The sequence below is a fragment of the Sturnira hondurensis genome, unplaced genomic scaffold, assembly GCF_014824575.4.
Source record: "Sturnira hondurensis isolate 20B ecotype Veracruz unplaced genomic scaffold, ASM1482457v3 Scaffold0018728, whole genome shotgun sequence".
Classification (NCBI taxonomy): domain Eukaryota; kingdom Metazoa; phylum Chordata; class Mammalia; order Chiroptera; family Phyllostomidae; genus Sturnira; species Sturnira hondurensis.
In genome coordinates this window covers 4,833,637-4,857,619 of record NW_028091359.1, presented here as the reverse complement: position 1 = coordinate 4,857,619, position 23,983 = coordinate 4,833,637, and the positions used below count along the sequence as shown (strand labels likewise).

The window sequence follows — 23,983 nt, the reverse complement described above, 5'->3', positions numbered from 1 at the left end:
GGACATTAAAAGACTATTCCCATTCTAATTCATCCAGCATAATAACTCTGCTAAAAGAACATGGCAGCAAAAAAATCACCTTAGCACCTACCCTTCATGGGACTACAAGTACATAAGCAGTGACTAGAGATGGCTGGGAAAGGATATAGCTCTGTCAACTGGTATTTTTTTTAAAAGACCTCCTTCCAACATCACCCAAAGTAACCAGTCTAACTTGATTTCATCTGCCTAAAACATACGAACCAGAAAGAGAAATTTCCACATGGAATATACCATAAGTACTACATCTAGTATAGAGGTGCTCTGCCTAGAAAATTAACCTACAAAAACTGTCTTCCTCATCTATTGAAAAACAAAGTTTAATATTTCTCTGGTTCATGTATTTTGGGGGGAAGGAAGCAGAAGGTCAATTTGAGAGAGCCTACTTACTGTATTTGAGTTAGAAATAGCTGCATATATTTAATTCTTTTAATCATTTTTTTCAGACTAAGGAAATAGAAGTTCAGAGACACTGACATGCCTAAGGACCCAAAACTGGTTAGTGCTGGAGAGTAAATTAAAAACCAAGCCTCTGGCCCTGGCTGGTGTGGCTCAGTGGATCAAGTGCTGATCTGTTAACCCAAAGGCTCGCCCCTGCGATTCCCGCCCCCCCGCCCCCCGCCCCGGCCGGAGGCACAGGCCTGGATTTCAGGCCAAGTACCCAGTAGGGGGCGCGCAAGAGGAACCACAAACTGAAGTTTTTCTCCCTCTTTCTCCTTCCCTCTCTCTAAATATAAATAAAAATAAGATGTTTTTAAAAAATTAAAAAACAAATAAAAATCAAGTCTCTGGATTTCCAATTCCACACTCTTTTCAATACACCAGAGTGTTTACCCCATCAAGAATAAAAATGTTTGCCTGCCTTCTGAGACTTTCCATGTTCTGGTGGTCCCCTAAGTAAATGTTTCCATTTAATGCTTTAGCTCTTACCCGACTGATCTCTTTCCTGCTTTCCTGTACACCATCCTTCAAAGCTCATTTGTCTCCCTTTTTCCTTCTGTGAAACACTCCTCATCTTAATCCCAGTTAATTTCCCTCTCCTCTGAATGTCTACATCAATTATAAAGGACACCACACAATTCAGCACTTTGTTACTTTACTCTTCCCCTACACAGACCGTAATCTCTTTGAGGACAAGGGCCATACTAAAATTTTGGAGGGTGGCAATCCTTTCCAATTTCCTATTTCCCTCTGAGCCACAAACAGATACTTCTGGAATGGATGAAAGACCTAAACTCAACAGGCAAATACTTATTGATTAAAGTCAGCCCCACACTCTCGAGTTTTACCCTTGCTTAATCTACCGCGCACCGATCAATGTGGAAAGGTTGAGTGGCGAACCCAGACGGTAGCAAAGCCACGTAACACTCCCCGCCCACTCGAGTAAGTCAAGAGCAGTCTGTTGGTTGCCGTTTGGGCGTGGCCCGGCCGATTGGGCGTGGCGTGCGTTATTAAAGGCGTGGCCAAAAGGAACCTACGCTCTGGGTCAGACTCGATAGTCTCCGGTGATCCTCGACAATTTCCGGCAGTGGTCTCCTCCTCTGTCGATTTATTTCGGGTATTTCCGGAATCCTTCGGGATTTTTCGTCTGGCTCCCGCGCAGATCTCTCCACTTCGGGTATTTCCGTATCCCGCTCGGATGTGCTCGGCAATCGCTCGGCCGCCCCCATCCCTCGGTAACGGTCGCTGGTGAGTTTAAATGAGCCGGGGCTGGCCGGGCCGGAGCCGCTGCGGGGGGGGCTTGAGGCACTGCAGAAAGTGGGCCTGAGCCTCAAGGATGACGGTGCTGCAGGAACCCGTCCAGGTAATGATAACCCTCTTCTCTGAGGCTTGGCTGGGAGCCCCAATCGGGAAGCCGCGTATGGCCACTCCGCGGCCTGGTGCGGCCTAGGCCGGGCTGCTTCTCCCGCCTCCCCTTACGCCGGGTTCTGCCTGTCTTCTCGTCAGTTCGGGGGCCTTGCCCGCAACCTAAGCCGTGTTACCTCTGGCCCTGTGTTACTTCTGTCCCTAGTATGAGCGGCGTTCGGCGATAATACCTTCCTTCCCCTCCGAGCCGACGTCCAGCTAGCCCCTCCTGTCAGTCTAGGAGCCTAGCCCTGGTCTGGGTGAGAAATTGGGGTGGGGTAAGGGGGTGAAAGCTCTCCCAGGTGTTCTGTTACCTAAAGGGTGATTGGGAAGCACATTTGATCACAGCTTGTACAGTCTTCATAATGGTGGGCAAGTTTGCGGGGAGAGGTGGTTGGTTTTGTTTTTGTTTTATGTGAGAGGGTAGAGGACTGGTAGGATCGGTATTTTTAATACTAATTTCTATTTTGGTAACAGACTTACTAGCCCACATTGCTTTCCCCGCTCAGTGAATTTCGCTCTGAACAATGATTTAAGAAGAGAACTCCAAGGCCCAGTGCTGAGGTGCAGGCACCTATTACAAGGGGAAGGAGTAGGAACGGCAAATCTGAGTTTTCTTCCCATGGCCTCTGATGGAGATCAGGAATGTTTTAGTGTACGTTTATACGGCGTTCAGGAAATGAAAGACATACTGGTTTTCCCATCATTTCACTGTGCTTACCACACCAACGTATGCTTTCAGGCACAGTACTATGAGGGCATAGGAGAACCCCTGTTGGGTTTTAAGTTGGGTGCAATGCCAAGTCATTTCCCCCTGCCATCCGAAGAAACAGAATCTTTTGTCTCTTGGTGATGATAGACCAGGTCTGGGGGACTTTCAACCCACCATTTGATCTTTGACTTGATTGTAAGAGTTGACCTGTCATCTGCTGTCATTGAGTCATGGACAGAAATTAATTCATTATCACTGTTACTGAATTATCACTGAATTATCACTGTTACTCTTAATAGGCCAGTGATAGCAAATAGTAAATATTTTATTGCATTATTGCTTTCGTACTTCCTTTATTTTTCTTCAGAGGGTGAAATACCCATTTCTCCAAGTTGGCTTCTTCTCCAGCTCCATACATATACCAGCTATTATTGTTTGTATTACTGTAACATGGGATTCTATCTTAGGAAACTTATCTGTTTGTAAGTTGTTCCAGTGCTTCTTCCAAAGCCTTCGTAACATCTAATTCCTCTTAGTAGTAAGAAGTCCCTTTTAAGATTTCTTTTTTTTTTTTGAGGCCTAACATGCAATTAGAAGTTGCTGTCTATACCCTAAATGAATAAGTAGAGCACATAAGTTGTTTAATTTCTATTTCATATTCTTGTAACTTTATCTTAATAATTGATACATTTGCTTATTCTGGCCCCCAAAGTCTTCCAAAATGATAAACTAGTTGTATTGGTAGCCTATAACCACTATTTAATCATTTGAACTTGTATAAAAGCAGAGAGAATAAAAGAAATAGGTAACCTGTTAATAGTACCCCTCAGGTTTCCTCTTTTTCCTTAAAGTACTTTTGTCAGTAATGCTATTAGGTATTTTTAAGGCTTAAAAGTCATATTTGGTTTGTTTGGGTTTTTTCACACTGCCTTTGTCCACTAGATTTGGGGACAGTGGTAAGAAGGATCTTGCCAGGTTAGAACTTTGGTTGTGATTTATGGTGTAAGAAGAAGCCATTCCTGGAGGGATCTGGAGCAGTGGGAGGAACAAGCAACTTTGGCTGCAATGATAAAGATCCACTCATTAGGGATAGTATGGAAAAGGGGAAGGAATTAGTAAGGAGGAAAATAAAAATAGGATGGATAGGATACTGTATATGTTGTTTTGCTTTTTTTAAACTGTATTTGTAAAGGAATGAGCATAAGCTGGGAAGTTGTTTTCCTTTCTTGGGCTGCCTCAGGGTTTGTGGTATTAGTAGGTGTAGGAAAAAGTTGAGAGAAAAGATGAAAGCAACTGTTTTCTGCTCTTTTTTTCCCTTTAAAGTTTTAACATAGAATAGCCAGTCTGATAAACCATGTAAACCTAAATATAAGCTCCTCCTCCAAATAATTTCTCATAGGAAGTGTTACTTGTCTGTGGGGTATAAAAAATCAACACCCCCCCTTCTAAGTTCTAGCAAGGCTAATAATCAAATTAACGTGAAACAGGTTAACAGAAGAAAATGTCCAAAATTTGTTACAGATGTACTTGGGGTGGTGCCATAGAATGGGATCCGAAGATGCATTGGGCAGTTGAGGTGTATATGTCATTTTCGTCAAATGAAGGGGGACAGGGGACTGGGATTTCAAAGGACAAGTAGGCAATTCACAGGAAGACAAGAAAGAACAAACATGTAAGGAACAAATTCTTGCTGGGCCACCCAGAAACAATGGGACACAGAAAAGCTCAACAAACAGGCTTTGCTAGGTGTCTCAATTTCTGCCACATTTAGTTTATATTGTGATGATAAGGTGAAGCACCCTTCTTTTTATAACAAAATTCCTGTAGGCAGGTAAGGGGAGGAGAGTCAGAGGTTCTGAGTCCTTTGTTTCTTAATAACCAGCTTAAAATCATCCTAGAAAGGCGCATTTTGTGGTGGCAGAACTTTGGTTCCCCACAAGACTTTACAGAAATCTTGAGGCAGAAATATTATGAGGCAGAAATTTTGTCATAATTTTTTAAAAAGATTTTACCTATTCATTTTTAGAAAGGGGAAGGGAGGGAGAAAGAGGGAGAGAAATATCAGTGTGTGGTTGCTTCTTGTGCACCCGCCACTGGGGATCTGGCCTGCAACTCAGGCATATGTCCTGACTGGGAATCGAACTGGCGACCCCTTGGTTCTCAGGCTGATGCTCAATCCACTGAACCACACCAGCCATGGCCTGTCATAATTTTTTAAAAGATTTTATTTATTTATTTTTAGAGAGAGGGGAGTGGAGGGAGAAAGAGAGAGGAAGAAACATTTATGTGAGAGAAATATCCATGGGTTGCCTTTTGTAAGTGCCCTGACAGGAGACAGAATTCACAACCCAGTCATGTGCCCTGACTGGAAATCAAACTAGCAACAATGCACTTTGCAGGTCAGTACTTAACTAGCTGAACCACATTGGTCAGGGCTGTCATAATTTTTAATATAACTGTGAAAGATACATTAGTCTTAATGACTATAACATGGGATTCTATCTTAGGAAACTTACCTGTTTGTAAGTTGTACCAGTGCTTCTTCCAAAGCCTTCGTAACATCTAATTCCTCTTAGTAGTAAGAAGTCCCTTTTAAGATTTCTTTTTTTTTTGAGGCCTAACATTGGCCTAGCACCTTAATGACTGGTGCTAATTTAGATGTTTATAAAAACTCACCTGAAGAAGTTAAAAAAAAGCAAAGATATTTGATTAGATTTATCAATTTACAGTTAGAAATGCTGGATGAAGTTACAAAAAAAAGCCTTGTAAAAATTGCCTTTATAAGCAGTATTGTAGGTGGGTACTATACACCTAGTATTGTTTGTAGAGGTCATTAGCAAAAGAGTACATTTGGCTTGGGGTAAAATGTACAGGGACAGCAACTACCATAGATTCAGAGAGCACTATATTTCAAGTAACTTACAGTTGAAGGTGGTATTCAGGAAAACTGTGTTAGATGACCCCCCCCACCAAAGGCTTTGTTGATGTCAAAGAGTGGTGATGGAAGCTGTATGTGGGGTTCTCCTAAGGGGTAAGTTTTACTACGGGGATGTATGGGAGCTCAAGTTGGCTTTCTTCACTATCCTTTTCTGACCACCTTAAAAATTGGTGATAAAGAAATGTTGTTGTTCTGAGCAAAGCTCCATTTTAAATCAGAAATGGATAGAACTCTTGAGTATGGTACTTTATTTCTCTTTCATTTCTTTACTTTTTTAAAATTTTTTATTTATTTATCTTTAGAAGGGAAGGGAAGGGGAGAAGGAGAGAAATATCAATGTATGGTTGCTTTTGGTGCATCCCCTGCCGGGAACTGGCCCCTGCTGGGAACCGGCCTGCAACCCAGGCATGTGCCCTGACTGGGAATTGAACCTCGATCTTCTGGTTTGCAGGCCCACGCTTAATCCACTGAGCTACACCAGCCAGGGCTCTTTACTTTTAAAATGAAAAAAATTCAGAGTCCTAGACTTTTTGGCCATAGTACATATGGCCACATAGTACATATGTGTCAAATTTGTCTGGTGATCCATAGTACTAAGGTAGCCAGTAAATTATTTGTGTCTTTTGGGGCTTATGTGTCAAAAAAGAAATAATTGTGGCAGATATGCTGGTAGATATTATATAATAAAACTATAAATTATGTTTGAATTTATTTTTATTAAGAGATGGGAAAGAAACCAGTTTTAAGTTCTTAATGTGTGCCAGTCATACTAGGAACACTACATGTGTATGATTTTATTTAACCCACACAAGTCCAAGAAACAGCCCTCCGTTTTCCATATGAAGAAACTGAGGCTAAGAAGACCTAAATAGCTCCCCAAAGGCACACTGCTGGGAGTACTGGCACACAACTTGAAATGAAGGTCTCCCACCTCAGATCCTGGGTATATTCTGTCTACACCACGTTCTTTCATTTACAACAAAATTAAACAAGCAAGTTCTTAGGAAATCTCCATGTCATAAGTGAGTAATTAGGTGGTGGTTATTTGCATTTCAAAATAATTCTCCTGTGTGCCATGAAGTGTCTTCAAAGAGAGAATTCCAAAGATCCTTAACAATTGGATATACAGAGAAACGTAAGGCTAAGACTATCATCTAAGAAGTGAAAGACCATTTGTTTATTAGTTCAACATACATTAGTTAAGCATCTACTTAAAAAGTATGTAATACATGCTGGGATTATAATAGTGAGCAAAAACAGATGTTTCTAACATTCTAGGGTTTATATTATAGTGAGGAAGATATTATGTGGTGCTCTCCTAAATACATGTAAATTACAACATTGAGAAGTATTAGAAAGGAAAGGTACTTGGTGCTATTAGAGTGTATAACAAGGATGCCTAATCTCATCTGGGCATCCCCCAAAAAGCCTTCCCTGAGAAAGAAGTCCAAAGAATGACTAGAATTTGCATGGTTTGGAGGAAAGGAGGAGTGTGACAGGTAGAGTTGTATGTTTAACGGCCCTGTGGCAGGAGAGTAGCGTGACAGGTTTGAGGAGCTGGAAGAAGGTCACTGTACTAGCATGGGGAGGGTGAGAAAACACGACACAGGATGAACTGGTGAGGTAACTGAGTGTTATACCACGCTGTCTCATTTGGTGGCTTTGGTTTTTATTATTAAGGACAATTAGAAGCCACTGAAGGATTTTAGCAAAGGGGTAATATGATCAGAACTGATTTGTGAAAAGTTCACAGGGAGAGAGTGCATCATAGGGTAAAAAAAGAATTCAGAGAGGCCAAATAAAACAGTACTTAAGTAATCCAGGGAAAATGATCTGCCTTAGAAAGTAAATGTTTGTTGAGCTTCTTCCTTTCATTATTACTTAAGTTGCATAATTTAAACATGTATCATTTTGAAAAACATGTATGCATGGTTCTAGATCCCTAGGTTATATGGTCTAACAGGGGTGTCAAACTCATTTTCACCAGGGGCCACATCAGGTTCCCTTCAAAGGGCCGAATGTAACTTTAAGACTGTATAAATGTAACTGCTCCTTAACTAGGGGTGAGGAGCTCGGCGCTGCAGCGCGATAGAAACAAGGTGCTGGGCTAATAAAACAGGGTGGAGGGCCAGATTTGGCCCGTGGGCCTTGTGTTTGCCACCTGTGGTCTAGTAGAACACCAGGAGACCAGGTCAGTTCTCCTGGGGATTTAAAAAAAGCAGCTAAGCACTGTGTTAGACTTATATCAGAGGTAAGTGTTTTTATTCTTATTTTACAGATAATTAAAACTAAAGCCCTAAGAAATGTCTTGGTCATCTTTATTATTGTCAAGAGGGATTCTATTTATCTCTTGAATTGGGGTGTGGAGATCATATTAAACATTCAAAAAATAATTGTTGAGTCAAATTAGGTTTGCATACACTTTAGTTTTATGTATTTACTTATTTTTTGTTATCATCTAGTCCAAATGTTGAAATTCTCTGAAGAGAACACCAATAGTTTGCCACATTACCTATTAGCTGTCTCTTTGCTATGTTGTAACATAGAAGAGATGTAGGTTAGATAGCAGTGATTCTGTGGTATATACAAACCTGCTTAAATTCACCCCTTATGACACCATGTTTTTTAATAGTTCATTTTTTATTGTATTCTTTTTCCATGACCATTAATCCCCCAGCAAAAGAACATATTTTTGTTCTAAGGTTTGGCTTCCCAATTGTTTGATAAAAAAAACAAAAGCACAGTGACCCCAATGACAATGATCCAACAGATGCCAGTGGGATCTGAAAATTCCAAAAGTTAGGCTGTGTGCAGCCCTGCAGAACCTGATTTTCGCAGTTGGGTAAGTGTTGTACTGACATCAGGATCGTACAGCATATAGTAAGATGATAAGGCAAATGATCTGAGTAGTGTGGAGGGAAGAATATGACAGGATCTAGTCTGCTAGGAACTAGAAAAATGTGGGCATCTTCCAGATATTTATAGATGACACCACTATGAGATTTTACTGCCTTCAAACCTGATATTTTCCAACCCTTCTGTCCGGCTGACCCTGATCTCCATACCAGATTCTTAACTTCCTTTGCTTTTTAATGTTTTACTTATTGTGTTAAGAAGCAGCAACTAGATGTTATTTTGTTTTATGTTGTCAGCGTTAATATTCCCTTTTATTCATATTAGTAAAAGTTTATTATAGTAGTAATGTCTTAATTTGTGTTTTACCTTCAGATTGGGTTTCTAAAAGTTGGTAGGTCAGTAAATGGAAAATGGACCTAGAGTCCTAAAACATACACTCACCAAACATTTATTGAACGTTTATTATGCTTAAGGGCAGTTATCTAGGATAACTAGGGAAATAATTAATGAAGTAAGATAAGCAGAGAATTCTAGAGAAAAATAGAATCTAGTTTTGTCTTCAAAAAATTGCAACCTAGTTAACCAAATAATATAGCCAAATCTAATAAGTAACCTGATGTTTTAAAAAAGCATAAACAAACTATCTGGAACCGTAGGATGGAGTAATTAATATCGTGTGGGATAGATCGGCGAAGGCGTTGGGAAAGGCAGAGGAGCATGTGAACTGAATTTTGGAGAAATGGTGGCTGAAATCTCAGGAGATAGAAGTTAAAGACAAAGAACAGCCCAAACAGAGGCAATGGTGTTCCCCAAAACTCTGAAATATTAACATACAGTGGATGTTTAGGGACCTGTGGAGGCTTATTCTTGTTTTAGACATTGGCAGCTTTGGTGAGATGTAAAAATAGAGCTGAAAAAGGAAGATGAAAGCCAGGTGGAATTTGAATAGTTTAGTAAGGAGTTCGTGCTTTATTCTGTACGTATATATTTTGTGAGTTTTATAGAGCTATCCAAGAGGAAACATTAGAAAGTTTTCATCAGGGAGGAAGACATGATGATAATATTGAGAATGACAAGCAGCTAAAATGTATTGAATTATTAAGTAAGTGCTAAAGAAACCGTTATGTATTTTACTGGAGTCTTATGATTTAAATGAAGAAACTAAGACTTAAAGAAACATGAAGTTACTTGCCCAAGACACAGAACTAGTAAACTGCGGAATGTGAATCCAAAACCTCTGACTATAGTCTTCTGTTTAGCAGTGATGATATTTACCTTTGAAGAAGGTAATTCAGGGACAGGATGGATTGCCTAACAGCTTGCAGGTAGGAAGACCACTTAGGAAACTAAGAGTTTAAAGGAAAGAGGATTCTGTTACAGACTGGGACTAGAAAAGAGGGGATAGATTCGAGGTACCTTTCTTTAGGTACAATTCTGTAAATAATGGTGACTTACTAATCAGCACACTAAAACCTTTTAATTCCATAATGTACCCAGATTGAACTACCAGTACATTCATGATTTCATGTGTACTGTACAAGGTCACAAGGTGACCTTGGGCAGTTTGAGTTTCAAACAAAGAGTGTACCTCCTAGTTCCAGCAGCAGCAATGCTCCTCAAGACGCTATTATTGCAGTAATCTCTAATTTGCAAAGAGAAAGCACCTTTCTAGGTCGGTAACTTGTTTCTTCCCCCTTTTTAAATTATGGTACTCCCCTCCTACTCCTGGTCTGCTGAAGTCTGAAAATATTAAATGGAAAATTCCAGAAATAAACAATTCATAACATTTTAATTGCATGCTATCCTGAGTAGTGTGATGAAATCTCATACGGTCCTGCTCCATCCTGCCTGGGATGTGAATCATCTCTTTGTCTGGTGTTCATGCCGTATACACTACCTGCTCAGTAGTTACTTCTTAGCCTTCTCATCACCAGATTGACTGTTGTGATATCACAGCACTTGTGTTGAAATAACCCTTATTTTACCTAATAATGCCCCAAAGCACAAGAGTAGCGATGCTGGCAATCTGGATATGCCAAAGAGAAGATGTAAAGTGCTTTCTTTAAGTGAAAAGGTGAGTACAGTATAATAAGATATTTTGAAAGAGAGAGAAACCACATTCATGTAACTTTTATTACAATATATTGTTGAAATTGTTCTGTTTTATTATTAGTTATTGTTAATCTCTTACTGTGTCTAATGTATAAATTAAATTTTATCACAGATATGTATGTATAGCAAAAAAAAGCAGAGTGCTTGAGTGTGGTTGGTAGGCTAATACTATGGGTGTACTAATATGTAGCTTTAATCTAAACACTTCACCTGAAATATCATATGCTGTGCTTGAGTGTGATATTGTGATGTTACAGAATTACATCCTTATGATTTTGTGCTAAAAAAGGGACGTAATTTGTGCCAGATCCTGTGTGTGCGTGCATACACACCGTAGGGTTTGGCGCTATTGCTGGTTTTGGGCATCCCCTGGGACCTCTTAGAACATGCCCCCCATGGATGGGGGTGAATACTGTAGCTAATTTTTTAAAATCCTCATTTAAGGACATGCTTATTATGTTAGAGAGAGGAGGAGGGAGGGAGGGAGAGAGAGAGGGAGAGAAAGCTCAGTGTGAGAGAGGAACATTGATCTCACATGCACCCCGTACTGTGTACCTGAACCCGCAACCTAGGCTTGTGCCCTGTCTGGGAATGGAACCTGCGCTCTCTCAGTTTATGGTAGGGTACTCCAACCAACTGAACCACGCCAGCTAGGCCTACTGTATCTAACTTTAATTCCACAAATATTTATTGAACACCTACTTTGCAGGGGAGTTTGCTTTGCTCCAGTACTGTCTTCCATCAGCTAGACCAGTGATTCTTAATGAATCAGGATGTCTGTGAACCCCTAACACTGTATACAGATTTTCTGAATATGTGCATGTGCTTTTAAGTTTTTCAAGAGAGTATACGGTAATAGGGGGGAGAGTGTACGATAAAAGGGGGGAGAACAGCTTATCTATAATGGAGAAGAATGGTTCTGAACCCTGAACGCTTACCAGTAAAAAGGTTTAAAAGTAAGAATATCTAAACTCAGTTCCAGCTTCCAGGGATTGTGATTTGGTGGATTTGAGGTAGAGCACCATCAGGCAGGGGTTGGTAGCCACTGATCTATACAGGGGTAACACTTCACGAGATTAAAATCTGTTTGTTAATTACCGTACTCCCTGAGTCTAGAAAGTTCCTGACACACGATGGGTAGGCACTCATTAAATATTTATTAAATGAATGAGTACTAGAGCCCACCAGTTCAGAAAAGTTAAAAAAGACACCTCCTCTTCTCCTCATTGCTTTATCGTTCATGGTAAGTCATGATGGAATCAGTGAAAACATTTCCTCACACAGTAATAGCATACCTTTGTATTCTAAATAGCTAAGTATTTTTTAAAATATATTTTATTGATTATATACCATTACAGTTATTCTATTCCCCCCCCTTCATTCCCCTCCACCCGCACACTCCCTCCCCCACCATTCTTCCCCCCCTTAGTTTATAACCACATGTCTCAAGTTCTTTAGATTCTATATTTCCCCTACTATTCTTGCCCTCCCCCTATCTATTTTCTACCTACTGTCTATGCTATTTTCTGTACCTTCTCCCCCCTTCTCCTCCTCCCACTCCCCTGTTGCTAACCCTCCATGTGTTCTTCATTTCTATGGTTCCAGTCCTGATCTAGCTGTCCTCTTGGTTTGCTTTTAGGTGTGGTTGTTAATAACTGTGAGTTTGCTGTCCTCTCATTGTTCATATTTTTTATCTTCTTTTTCTTATATAAGTCCCTTTAGCATTTCAAATAATAAGGGCTTGGTGATGATGAACTCCTTGAACTTGACTTTATCTGAGAAGCACTTTATCTGCCCTTCCATTCTAAATGAAAGCTTTGCTGGATAAAGCAATCTTGGCTGTAGGTCTTTGGATTTCATGACTTGGAATACTTCTTTCCAGCCCCTTCTTGCCTGGAAGGTCTCTTTTGAGAAATCAGCTGACAGTCTGATGGGTACTCCTTTGTAGGTGACTGTCCCCTTATCCCTTGCTGCTTCTAGGATTCTCTCCTTCATTTTAATCTTGGCTAATGTAATTATGATGTGCCTTGGTGTGTTCCTTCTTGGGTCCAACTTCTTTGGGACTCTCTGAGCTTCCTGGATTTCCTGGAAGTCTATGTCCTTTGCCAGACTGGGGACATTCTCCTTTTGTTCAAGTAAGTTTTCCACTCGCGGCTGTTTCTTTCCCCCTTCTGGTACCCCTATAATCCGGATGTTGGAATGTTTAAAGATGTCCTGGAGGTTCCTAAGCCTCTCCTCTAAATAGCTAAGTATGTTGATATCCACCACAGGCAAAAGCTGTGAGAAGTAAAGCTGAGTTAGTAGTAAGGAGTAGGCACCTCAGATCATTGGCTGATGGTCTGTGGAAGAGCTCTAAGCAGCACATAGAGGGAACACTTCACTGGGGTTCTAGCTGTTTCAGCACAGCCTGTTTTGGGTACCTTTTTTATTTAGGTGGCTCTATGTTGGGAAGGATTGTGTATATAGGGATCTAACAGTACTTCCTAAGAGGTCTCATTGATATTTAGTGGCCTCTTTTTTCTTTTGTCTCTTCCCATCATCTTTATTCCCTAAAGTAATGGAGAGTACCCTCCAATTACTGAGTCTTTTTGGTGTGAATGATATTTCAATATTCTAAGTATTTATGTCTATGAGATTGAAGGGCATTGTGGAATTTATATGGAGGAATTCCGGAAGCAATGATACATGCCAGCTGGCAGAAAACTGATGTATGTCAAAATTATAATTGTTATGAACCCCTTTCTCTTCTGGAAATTATGAGTAGGGATATTGGGGTTAATTAGGATAAATTTTAGTACAGAAGTCTATATGCATCTGAAAACTCAAGGATTTCTCTTATTTAGAGCAGATAAGTAATTTTTATGTACATATGTTGGAATCATATTACAGGATATGCTTCTGAACTACTTCTGAAAATATTAAGGGAGAGTGAAATAGTAGTTTATTAAATTTCAGACCAAAGGAGATTTCTCTTTAGCCCAACTAATCTGAGTGGGTTCTGAAAGGAGATGGTTTTTTGAATCATTCATACATAGAATGTTTTAGTAAGTATAAGACACGGGTTAGGGCTAAGAACAAACATGAAGACCTATAAGCAAGAGGCCATGAAATACGTGATTCAAGCCTTTCTTTTAAAGCAAAGGGACATGACCTAAAGGATTAGAAATTATTTTTTTCATAACATCTTGAATGAACATTAGCAGAGACAGCCTCTTGGGCTTTGTGGGTTCTGTTGAGCAGAGGTTTTTAATTAGAGTGGGTCTTTTAAGTCATTCCTCTTTGAACCTTAATATGCATATAAATCACCTGGGGATCTTGTTAAAATGCAGATTCCAATTTAGTAGGTGTGGGTGGGGTCTCTGATACCACGCTCTTTCTAGTAAGGTCTCCAGAGGGGCAGCTCCAGCAACCACACTTGAGCAGCACAGGTTCTTGAAGTAGCAGGAAAGGACTGGATTAAGGACATTAACATTGGAGAAGAAAATGCTACTTCTGATCCTATAGTTTACTCAAAAAACAGTTTAAATTTGCATCTTCCTTTCCCTTGACTTTACCTACTGAAGATGAACATCTGTATACTAAACAATCCAGTAATTTTATTCTTGAGTATATTCCCTAATTTGGAGAAATTCTTAAATGTGTGTACCCCAAGAGACAAATATGAGTTTTCATTGTGGCATTATTGTAACTGGGAGGAAAAAAACTAGAAATAACCCAAATGTTTATATGTAATAAGGTGGATAAAATACATTTTGCTATATTTATATAATGGAAAGTAGTCAAAGTGAATGAACTCCAGCTGCATACATTATCGAGGATGAATTTTGAGAACATAATATTGGGTTATAAAATCATAGCAGAATACATATAATAATGATTATATTTAAAATAAAAAAAGCAATGCTACATTGCTTAAGGATGATACACACAAATGTATAAAAATTGTGAAGAAAGCGAAAAGAAAGATTAGCAAAATTCCGAGTGGCGGTTTCTTCTTTAAGTCAGAGAGAGATTTTGTGACTGACGAGGAGCTTCACAGATACTGGTAATATTTTATTTCTTAAGCTGGTTAAGGGAATACATGGTCTAAATATTTTTATTATTATTACTTAAAATGTTCTTCTATCTGATACATACTTAATAAGGTGTTTCATAACTCTAAAAAAGAAAAAAATATTCAAATGGATTCACGGTTATTCCTGAGATAGCTTTACTCATTTGTATGTTAGCGTGCTGCCTTGAGTGGATAAGAACTAGGTGGCATTAAAGGTATTGAATGGGGAAGTTTTTGGAGGAGGATGACATACATTTGAATATTTCCCTTATGTGTATTATGAAAAATTGTTTAAAAACACTGATTTAAGATAGTTTAATAGGGTAGGAGCAGTATAGTTTAATAGGGTAGGCAGGCCTGCAAACTATTAACTGTAATATAATACAAGTGCTCATACTGGAAGAGATATGTTTACAAAAAGAAACAGCTAGAGACCAGCCAGGAAAGCTTTATGAAGTAGATGTTATTTAAGCTGGGACTTTAGGAATGAGGGAGCCCATATTCCCCAGTGAAGGAAAAGGAAGTACAAAGGCACAAAGGCCTAAAAGTCCATGGATAGATGGTCTAATGCAGGGGTGTCAAACTGATTTTCACCAGGGGCCACATCAGCCTCGTGGTTGCCTTCAGAGGGCCGAATGTAGAGCTCCCTGCCCCTAGTTAAGGAGTAGTTACATTTATACAGTCCTAAAATTACACTTGGCCCTTTGAAGGCAACCACAAGGCTGATGTGGCCCCCGGTGAAAATGAGTGTGACACCCCTGCTCTAGTGAGGGAATTCAGGTTTGCTAGCAGCTGTACTGTGAAGAGCTTTATCTAACACACTTTGGAATTTGCACTGTGCACGTTGAGGTGTTATTAGTTAAATTAGGGATGTTGACTTGAGGTTTATATGCAAGGCTCTGTGCTACCAGTGTCCTTGAAGCTCTGTATTTATATATTTTCTCTCACTTGCAGGCTGCTATATGGCAAGCACTAAACCATTATGCTTATCGAGATGCAGTTTTCCTCGCAGAACGACTGTATGCAGAAGGTTTGTAATATATTCATTTCTATAGTCATAAATAAAATGTATGATCACCATCACTTTTTATGACTGTAACAAGATTCTGAGTATCACTTTTGTTTTTTCTTTGTGATTGATTTTAGTTCATAAGAACTTTTCCCTATATCTGTGTAGCTCCTTATAGGCTACTTTTAATCACTATAGAGTTGCTTCAGGTTTTACACCTTGGTTTACTTAATCTTCCCCAATCCTTAGGGGGTTTTTTTCCAGGCTTTTCATTAGAATAGAGTCTGTATCCAGTGGTAAAGAGTGTGGACAAGTTTACAGCTTCAACACAAACCCTAAGCCTGTCACTTAAATATGCAGTTGTATGCCTTAATGTGTATTACAGATTTCTCATTACAGATGGTCTATAAACTTAAGATAACAATTTCCTCATAAAATTGAAGAATTAAATGAGATAATATATTTAAAGCACTTGGCACAGCCTTCAATACACATCTAATAATGTATGTTTTGTTTCTGTCAATTATTGTAATTCTCTTTCTAAGATGCTACTATAGATAATTATGTGCAGCTTTTTTTCTTTCAAGTCATTTCCTTGGATTATATACTCTAAAATGGAATTACAAGTCGAAGGGTATGATCAGTTCTACACAAAAAATTGCTTTTTGCCCAGCTGATAACCAAGCAGAAAGAGGTGTAATAATCTGGGGTGTCACCAACAGTGTAAGACTTCATAGACCTATCAGTGTTACATTTGACCATTTCAATGTGTTTTGCTTACTTGAGAATTATGAGGTATTTTGTCTTCCATTTTTATGACTGAGGGACGATGGGTATTTTCTCAAGCTTTTGTTTTAAATTTATTCTTATATTGTGAGCTATATCTTTATTTATTACATAATTGCCCTAGACTGTTGCTTTTTAATCTTAACTCTATTTATTTTTATTATTCTGATATTTAACATTTTTATGTAGTTGAACTCATCAGCTTTGTGATTTATACTTTCTCCTATTGCTTCAGTAGCTGGAAAATTGTCATCTTTCTATAACTGTAATAAATATATGGTTTTTAATTATTTAGAAATATTTAAAGAATTTATAGTATTACTTAATTTATCCAATATTATTTATAAGTGTTTTTTATAATCTGGTCTCTCTCTTTTTTTTTTTTTTTTTTTTACTTTTTATTTTTCAATTACAGTTTACAGTCAATATTATTTGCATTAGTTTCAGGTATACAGCATAGTGGTTAGATAATCACATAGTTTACAGTGTTCCCCCTGATGTTTCCAGTACCCTTCTGACACCATACAGAGTCTTTATTTACAATATTATTGGTGATATACCCTGTGCAGTACTGTACATCCCATGGCGATTTTGTAACTACCAATTTGTACGTCTTAACCCCTTCACCTTTTCACCCACCCCCTCGGCCCTCTCCTCTCAGGCAGCCATCAGTCTGTTCTCTGTATCTATGAGTCTGTTTTGGTTTTGTTTGTTCATGTATTTTGCTCTTTAGCTTTCACATATAAGGAAGTTATATGGTATTTGTCTGACTTATTTCATTTAGCATAATACCCTCTAGATCCATCCATGCTGTTGCAAATGGTAAGACTCATTCTATTTATGGCTGAATAATATTCCATTGTCTATATTTACAACTTTTTTATCCACTCATTTACTGATGGACACTTGGATTGCTTCCATATCTTCACTATTGTAAATAATGCTGCAGTGAGCGCAGGGGTACATATATTCTTTTCAACCAATGTGTTGGGTTCCTTCAGAAGTGGAATCACTGGGTGATAAGGCAGTTCCACTTTTAATTTTTTCAGGAACCTTCATCCTGTTTTCTATAGTGACTGTACCAGTCTACATTCCCACCAACAAAGGGTTCCCTTCTCTCCACCTCCTCAAGAACACTTGTTGATTTATTGATGATAGCCATTCTTACAGATGTGAGGTGATATCTCATTGTGGTTTTAATCTGCATTCTCTGATGATTAGTGACATTGAGCGTCCTTTCATATGTCTATTGACTGTATGTTCTCTTTGGAGAAGTGTCTATTCAGGTCCTTGGCCCACTTTTTAATTGGATTACTTGTTTTTTTGTGGTATTGAGTTGTATGAGTTCTTTATAAATTTTCAGTATTAACCACTTATCAGATGTACCATTGACAAATATGTTCCCGCATTCAGTGGGTTGTCTTTTTGTTTTGTCAGTGTCCTCTGCTGTGAAACACTTTTTATTGCGATGTAGCCCCATTTGTTTATATTTTCTTTTGTTTCCCTTCCCTGAGGGGATGTGTCAGAAAAAATATTGCCAAGAGAAATGTCACAGATTTTACTGTGAGAATTATGGTATCAAGTCTTACATTTAAGTCTTCAATCCATTTTTAGTTTATTGTATATAGTGTAAGAAAGTGTTACATGTTCCCTCTTTGTTCCCCCTACAGCCTCTAAAATACTGATCAAAGCAGCAAACAAAGGAACTGGCACAGTTCTGAACATACAGCCTTCTGGGCTTTCTTGCCATTTCTTAGTGGGCAATCTGCCCTCTCCCAGCCGCTAACAACAAGTTGGATCACACAAAAGTTGGATCACTGCTTTTAATGATGCAAGCAATAAACTAACCCACTGTATTTTGTCATTCTTGCAAGTGGTTCCCTTTATTTTTTTTGCATGTACCTGTCCCAACACCATTTATTGCATGTTCCAGTTTTCCCAACACTGTTTATTAAATAGACAGTTTTTACCCCATCGTATCTTCTTGCCTCCTTTGTCGTATATTAATTGAATCTGGCCCTTTTTCTTTTCTTTTTTTTTTTAAGATTTTATTTATTTTACTTTTAGACAGAGGGGGAAGGAGGGAGAGAGGCAAAGAAACATTGATGTGTGTTTGCTTCCAGTGCATCCCCTACTGGGGACCTGGCCTGCAGCCTGGTTCGATTCCTGACTAGGAATCGAACTGGCCACCCTTTGGTTCTTGGGCTGGTGTTCAATCCACTGAGCCACATCAGTCAGGGCGAATCTGGCTGTTTTTCACTGTACAAATTCTTTCAGATTGGTCATGTGTAACGCTGAGTTTTCCTCTCTAATGAAATTTGATTCTTGTACTCTCAAAGGTTTATTATAAAAATACTACACAAAAACAAGATGCTTTAAAGTCATCTGTTTAAAGGGAGGGTAGGGGTGTGTGTGTGCGTGTGCATGTGCGCGCGCGTGTACATGCATTTGCTTGCTTGCTTTTCTTAAGGATTCATAGATTGTCTTCATTGTATTAAGGTTGCCATGATTCATTGTAGAAAGACAGTAATTAGGACTTGGGGAACTAAATTTTCTTTCAGTAAGGTATTTCTACTTAGTTGAAATTTGGATTTGTAAATGATTGTTTTACATTAAATAACATGCCTAATTTTTTGTTGCTAAACTTACTTATTGCCAGATAAACAGTGATTACCATTCAACCCACTGAATAATAGCCCTTTTTTTTCATATGTGTTCTTAGTACACTCAGAAGAAGCCTTGTTTTTATTGGCAACCTGTTATTACCGCTCAGGAAAGGCATATAAAGCATATAGACTCTTGAAAGGACACAGTTGTACTACACCGCAATGTAAATACCTGCTTGCAAAATGTTGTGTTGATCTCAGCAAGTAAGTTTTTAAAATTTTTTTCTATCTAGTGTTGTTCCTACATATGCTGTAGAATTTTGGATAAATTTTTTTGATGGATTAAACTGTGATTGACTCCCTTTCTCCGCTGTTTTTTGGTAGTAGAGGTTTGTCAGTAACTTTAGTAACTTAAGTTGTAATTAATTTCTATCATTTTCTAGAATCCTTGTGTTATTTCCTTTCCTTTGCTTTCATTGTTAGACCAGTTGGAATAAAGCCTGAAACCTACCTGCTACTTCATTTGCAATTAATATTCCGCTGTGTTTAGGTGGTTGTATAATGACAGATTTGCCTTTTAAGATCATTTTCTTTGCAAACCACTACTCTTCCCCCTTTGAAGAAATGGGGCAAACTCAGGAGAGTGCTTCTTTTGCACATTACAGTTAAACCAAGTAAACTATCCCAGTTCTGAATCTGGAGTCAGCTAGAGGTATAGGTAGTTATGTTGTGTTAGACTCTTTTTCTGTGCTGTAAGGGATGAACTAATGGCAAAAGTGACTAGAACAAGACAGATAAGTATAAAAGCCTCAGTGTGTATTTAGTTTGTAGGTTTACGGGTTCCTTTTATTTGATGGCTTTTAAATTAAAGCTAGCTACAATGTGTATAACATTTCTGAGATACTTGTTGAATTATTTTTACTTCAAGGATTCTACTGTTAAGTGCTTAAAACCATATTTACCAGTTTCTTAAGCCAATTCTTATGTTAGACCTTCTTACCCCATTTACAAATCATTATAGTTTTTTAAAAAATCCCACTGACAATAAAAAACTTAAGATATTTCCTTTCGTGTGTAAAGCTTACTTGGGAATTTTGATGATTTGGAAAAAACTTTAAAATACAAATCATTGTAAACTAATATGCTAAAAATATGTACTGAAATTGAGCAAACAATTTTTCCTTTGGTGAACATTTATGATTTTCTATATCAAGAAAACATAATTGACGAATAAAAAAAGATGAAGTGCCATTCAAGTTTCATTTATAAACCTAAAAACAACTGAGGCCATTAAGTATGCAATTTTTAATTAAAATTTGTTAATCTTATTTAATTTGCTTGTAAATGTCTATTTCAAGAAATTATAGAACTAAGAAACACCGTTTTTGTTAATGGAACACCATTTATATTTTTCCCCCAGTGTAATGGTCTTTCATTTCTTTTGACATAAGTATTGTGTATGTTGTTCAGATAAGATTTATACACACAGAGACTAAATTTAACTGGTTATGTTTTTAAAGGGAAGACTGGAATTTTAAGATTATAAATTCCCAGTCTCTCAAATGATTGTAAATATAAGTTTATTGGTGCTCTAAAGGTACTGTGAACTTTTTGTTTTGCCTATCTCTATATCAAAAGATACTTGGGTAATGAAGAATGTCTTTACACTCAGGCTTTTTTACATTGACTTTTTAAATTTGTGATTTGTGTTTTGAAGGCTTGCGGAAGGGGAGCAGATCTTATCTGGTGGGGTGTTTAATAAACAGAAAAGCCATGATGACATTGTTGCTGAGTTTGGCGATTCCGCTTGCTTTACTCTTTCATTGTTGGGACATGTATATTGGTGAGTAAGAGTCATTCAAATTATCAGAAAATTGTTTCTAATACTAGAGTGCTTTGTGGTTTTAAAACCTCTGCTAATGTATGTTTATCAAGTAGCACTTGGATGAGTAGTACAGTCTGCTAGTTCCATGGCCTTTTTTAACCTGAAAAATATTAGAGATGCTGATCCCGTGTTTTCTACTTTGCCTTAGTGATAATGGCTGCATGAGCACTGACTGACACTTGAATGCACAGATGGGTTTTTTACCCTGTTCAGGAATATCTTATGTAACCCACTGAGGAAAAAGAAGAAAAAGAGAGAAGCTTTTTCTCTAATATGAAGTATCACTGATGCTCCTTAGAAAGAGGTTTGAAAGCAAGTTTCAGTAATAAAGTAAATACATTTATTACATTCAGTCTTTTAAAATCAAATGAGAGAAGGAACGTGTATAAAGGACACATGGACAAAGCCAAAGGAGATAGGTTCGAGGGTGGGGCGAGGGGCTGAGGTGAGGTGAAGATGGAGACAACTGTACTTGAACAACAATAAAATAAAATAAATAAATAGAAGACCAAATTAACATTTTTTAAAAAGAAAAGCAGATGAGAGTAAATTCAATATTATCACTATAATGTTTTTCTCACCTACTTTTATTCCAAAAGACCCTTTGAACTGGGCAAGAGGGGAGAGATCTGTTGTGGGAGCCCATAGGAACTGTTCAGGTGCCCGTGGGATGCATCGCTGTGTAAACGTCGCCATTGCAGATCACGGGAGAAATGGAAAGGATCGCTTATCTAAAGAATTAGGATAGCGCCTGTTTTAAGATAAATTGAGGCCCATAGTAGTTTGAAAAACTACTGACTTAGTAGTTTTTCTTAGTACTTAATACTAAAGTTTTTCTTTAGTACTCAGTTTTTCTTAGTTCTTAGTACTTAATACTAAAAACTACTAAATAAGTAGTTTTAGTAGTTAATAGTAGTTTTGTTAAACCTTGAAAATATCTTTTTGAACAGAATACATTATTTGAATTGGGGACTTGTTTTCAGATGATAACACTCTTGAGAGTAGGAATAAGCAAAGATCTAATATCAATATCTTCATTTATCTAAATAAAAGTACTTATAGTAATTAATTTAGTTCATGCAGCTATGATTCTTCTTGTCATTTATTCAAAGAACATTGAGATTCATCCCCCATTATGGCTAGGCACAGTACTGGCACTGGGAATATAAAGATAAATAACTCACAGCCCCTGCCCTCAGAGTGTTGTAATAGAGGAAATAAGTGGTAAGCCAAAGTTCCTAAGTTTTTATCATCACAGTAAAAATGCTGTGATAAAATTTGAGCAGTGATTTATTCTAGTGAGGGAATGCTCAGTTCTGGCTGGTTAAAAAGAGGGGCAAGACAGTAACTAGGAAAGACTTGATAGAATACATTTTGTTTCTTTGAATTCTCAATAGCAGTAAAATGGGAAATTAGAAAATATGCAGAATACTCGAATGGACATTTCTCTATAGAGTATATGGATGGTAAATGAGCCTATGAAAAGATGTACCAAATCATTAGACATTAAGGAAAGGAAAGGAAAAACCACCATTAGTTGCTCTGGCTAGTGTGGCTCAGTTGGGTGGAGCATTATCCCATAAACTGAATGGTCACGGATTCCATGACTGGTTAGGCGATATGCCTAGGGTGAGGGTGAGGTTCGTGTAGGGTGTGAGAGGCAACCGATTGAAGTTTTTCTCCCACATCAGTGTTTTTCTATCTCTCTCTCCCCGTTCCTCTTTCTTTAAAAATCAATAAGCATGTCCTTGGGTGGGGATTTTAAAAAAACACAAAACATAAAACACCTCGAGAAATCACTATACATACATTATAATGACAAAAATAAAAACTAGTGACAATACTAAGTCCTGGTAAGGATGCAGAGCAATGGGATTTCTCATACATTGTTGGTGGGAATATAAAATGATACTTGTACATGAATATCCACAGCAGCTTTATCAGAAAAACCTAGAGGTGAAATCAACCCAAGTTCAGTGGTGAATGGATAAACGATCTACATTCATACAATGGACTACAACTCAGCAATAAAGAGAAGCAAACTGATGCATACCAAACTCGGATAGATTTCAAGTGTATCCTGGCAAGTGAAAAAAGCCAGTTTCAAAAGTTTACATACTGTATGATTCCATTTGTGTAAACAACATTATTGATATGAGAAAATTACTGTGCTAGAGAAAGCTCATAGGATCTCAGGTTGGAGTTGGGGTGAGGGTGTGGCTGTAAAGTAGCTGGAGAGGTTTCTTTGGAGTGTTGAAAGGGTTCTATATCGTGATTGTGGTGGTTATACAAACCTACACGTGTGACAAAACCTCATAAAACTATACAGAAGCAAATGAGTGCATGTAAAAACTGCTGAAATCCAAATGGAGTCTGTGGTTTATTTTACAGTGTCATACTACTGTCAATTTCCATGTTTTCATAATCGTACTACGGTTCTACCAGATGTTATTATTGAGGGGAGCTGGCTGTAGAGTGCATGGGAACACTACTATTTTTGTAACTCTGTGCGAGTCAGATTATTTCAAAATCACATTTGATAAAATGAAAGTATTAAAGTTTCAAAATGCTATGTATGTATTACTAATTATTTTGAATCATGATTATTAACTGTTCTTGAAAGTATAGTTGAATCAAGTTCTAACCATGGAAAAGGAAGGTTTTTATCCCCCTTCTTCAGAGGAATAACAGTGGATTATTATTATTTGTAATAATAACAATTATTATTTTTATTTATCATAAAGATTAAAAGATTACATATCCAATGGCAAACAGCCCTGCTCCAAAAACTGACTTTTCGTTTCGGCCATCGTATGCCTGTCTTGTGACCAGAATTGTACTCAGTAATCTAGATACTTACATTATAATTTTGTAGCTATGGCCTATCTTTTTTATATCCAGTGTTTTGACAGATACTTTATTAGTCTTTTTGTCTACAGTAGCACATGAGACTTCTGTGTTTAGGATGCAACTGATATTAAGTCAGGTTCCTAAGTTAACCTGTTTCTTCCCAATACCATCTATTCTAAATAATTATTTTTACCCCAGTTATTAGGGAAACTCTTTTCTGTGTTTTAATAAGAAGTCCATCTAAAGTTGGAACATTCCAAGCAGTTTAATTTTCTTAAATCTTTTCCCCTT

The 23,983-nt window shown here is 37.9% G+C and overlaps 1 protein-coding gene across 10 annotated transcripts in view; it reads left to right on the top strand.

Annotated features, from left to right (window-relative positions):
• Positions 1 to 1,674: 1,674 nt before the first annotated feature.
• Positions 1,675 to 23,983, top strand: part of CDC27 (cell division cycle 27) — a 57,666-nt gene continuing 35,357 nt past the window's right edge. For 7 of the 10 annotated variants that reach the window (XM_037069782.1, XM_037069777.1, XM_037069781.1 and 4 more), the window contains exons 1-4: positions 1,675 to 1,843; positions 15,511 to 15,586; positions 19,074 to 19,221; positions 20,675 to 20,800. In XM_037069782.1, the coding sequence (XP_036925677.1) occupies positions 1,817 to 1,843; positions 15,511 to 15,586; positions 19,074 to 19,221; positions 20,675 to 20,800 (377 nt within the window). In that variant the 5' untranslated portion in view covers positions 1,675 to 1,816. Of the gene's footprint in view, positions 1,844 to 15,510; positions 15,587 to 16,151; positions 16,260 to 19,073; positions 19,222 to 20,674; positions 20,801 to 23,983 lie in introns of those variants that run through there. The other 3 variants (XM_037069778.1, XM_037069783.1, XM_037069784.1) reach the window with 3 other exon arrangements.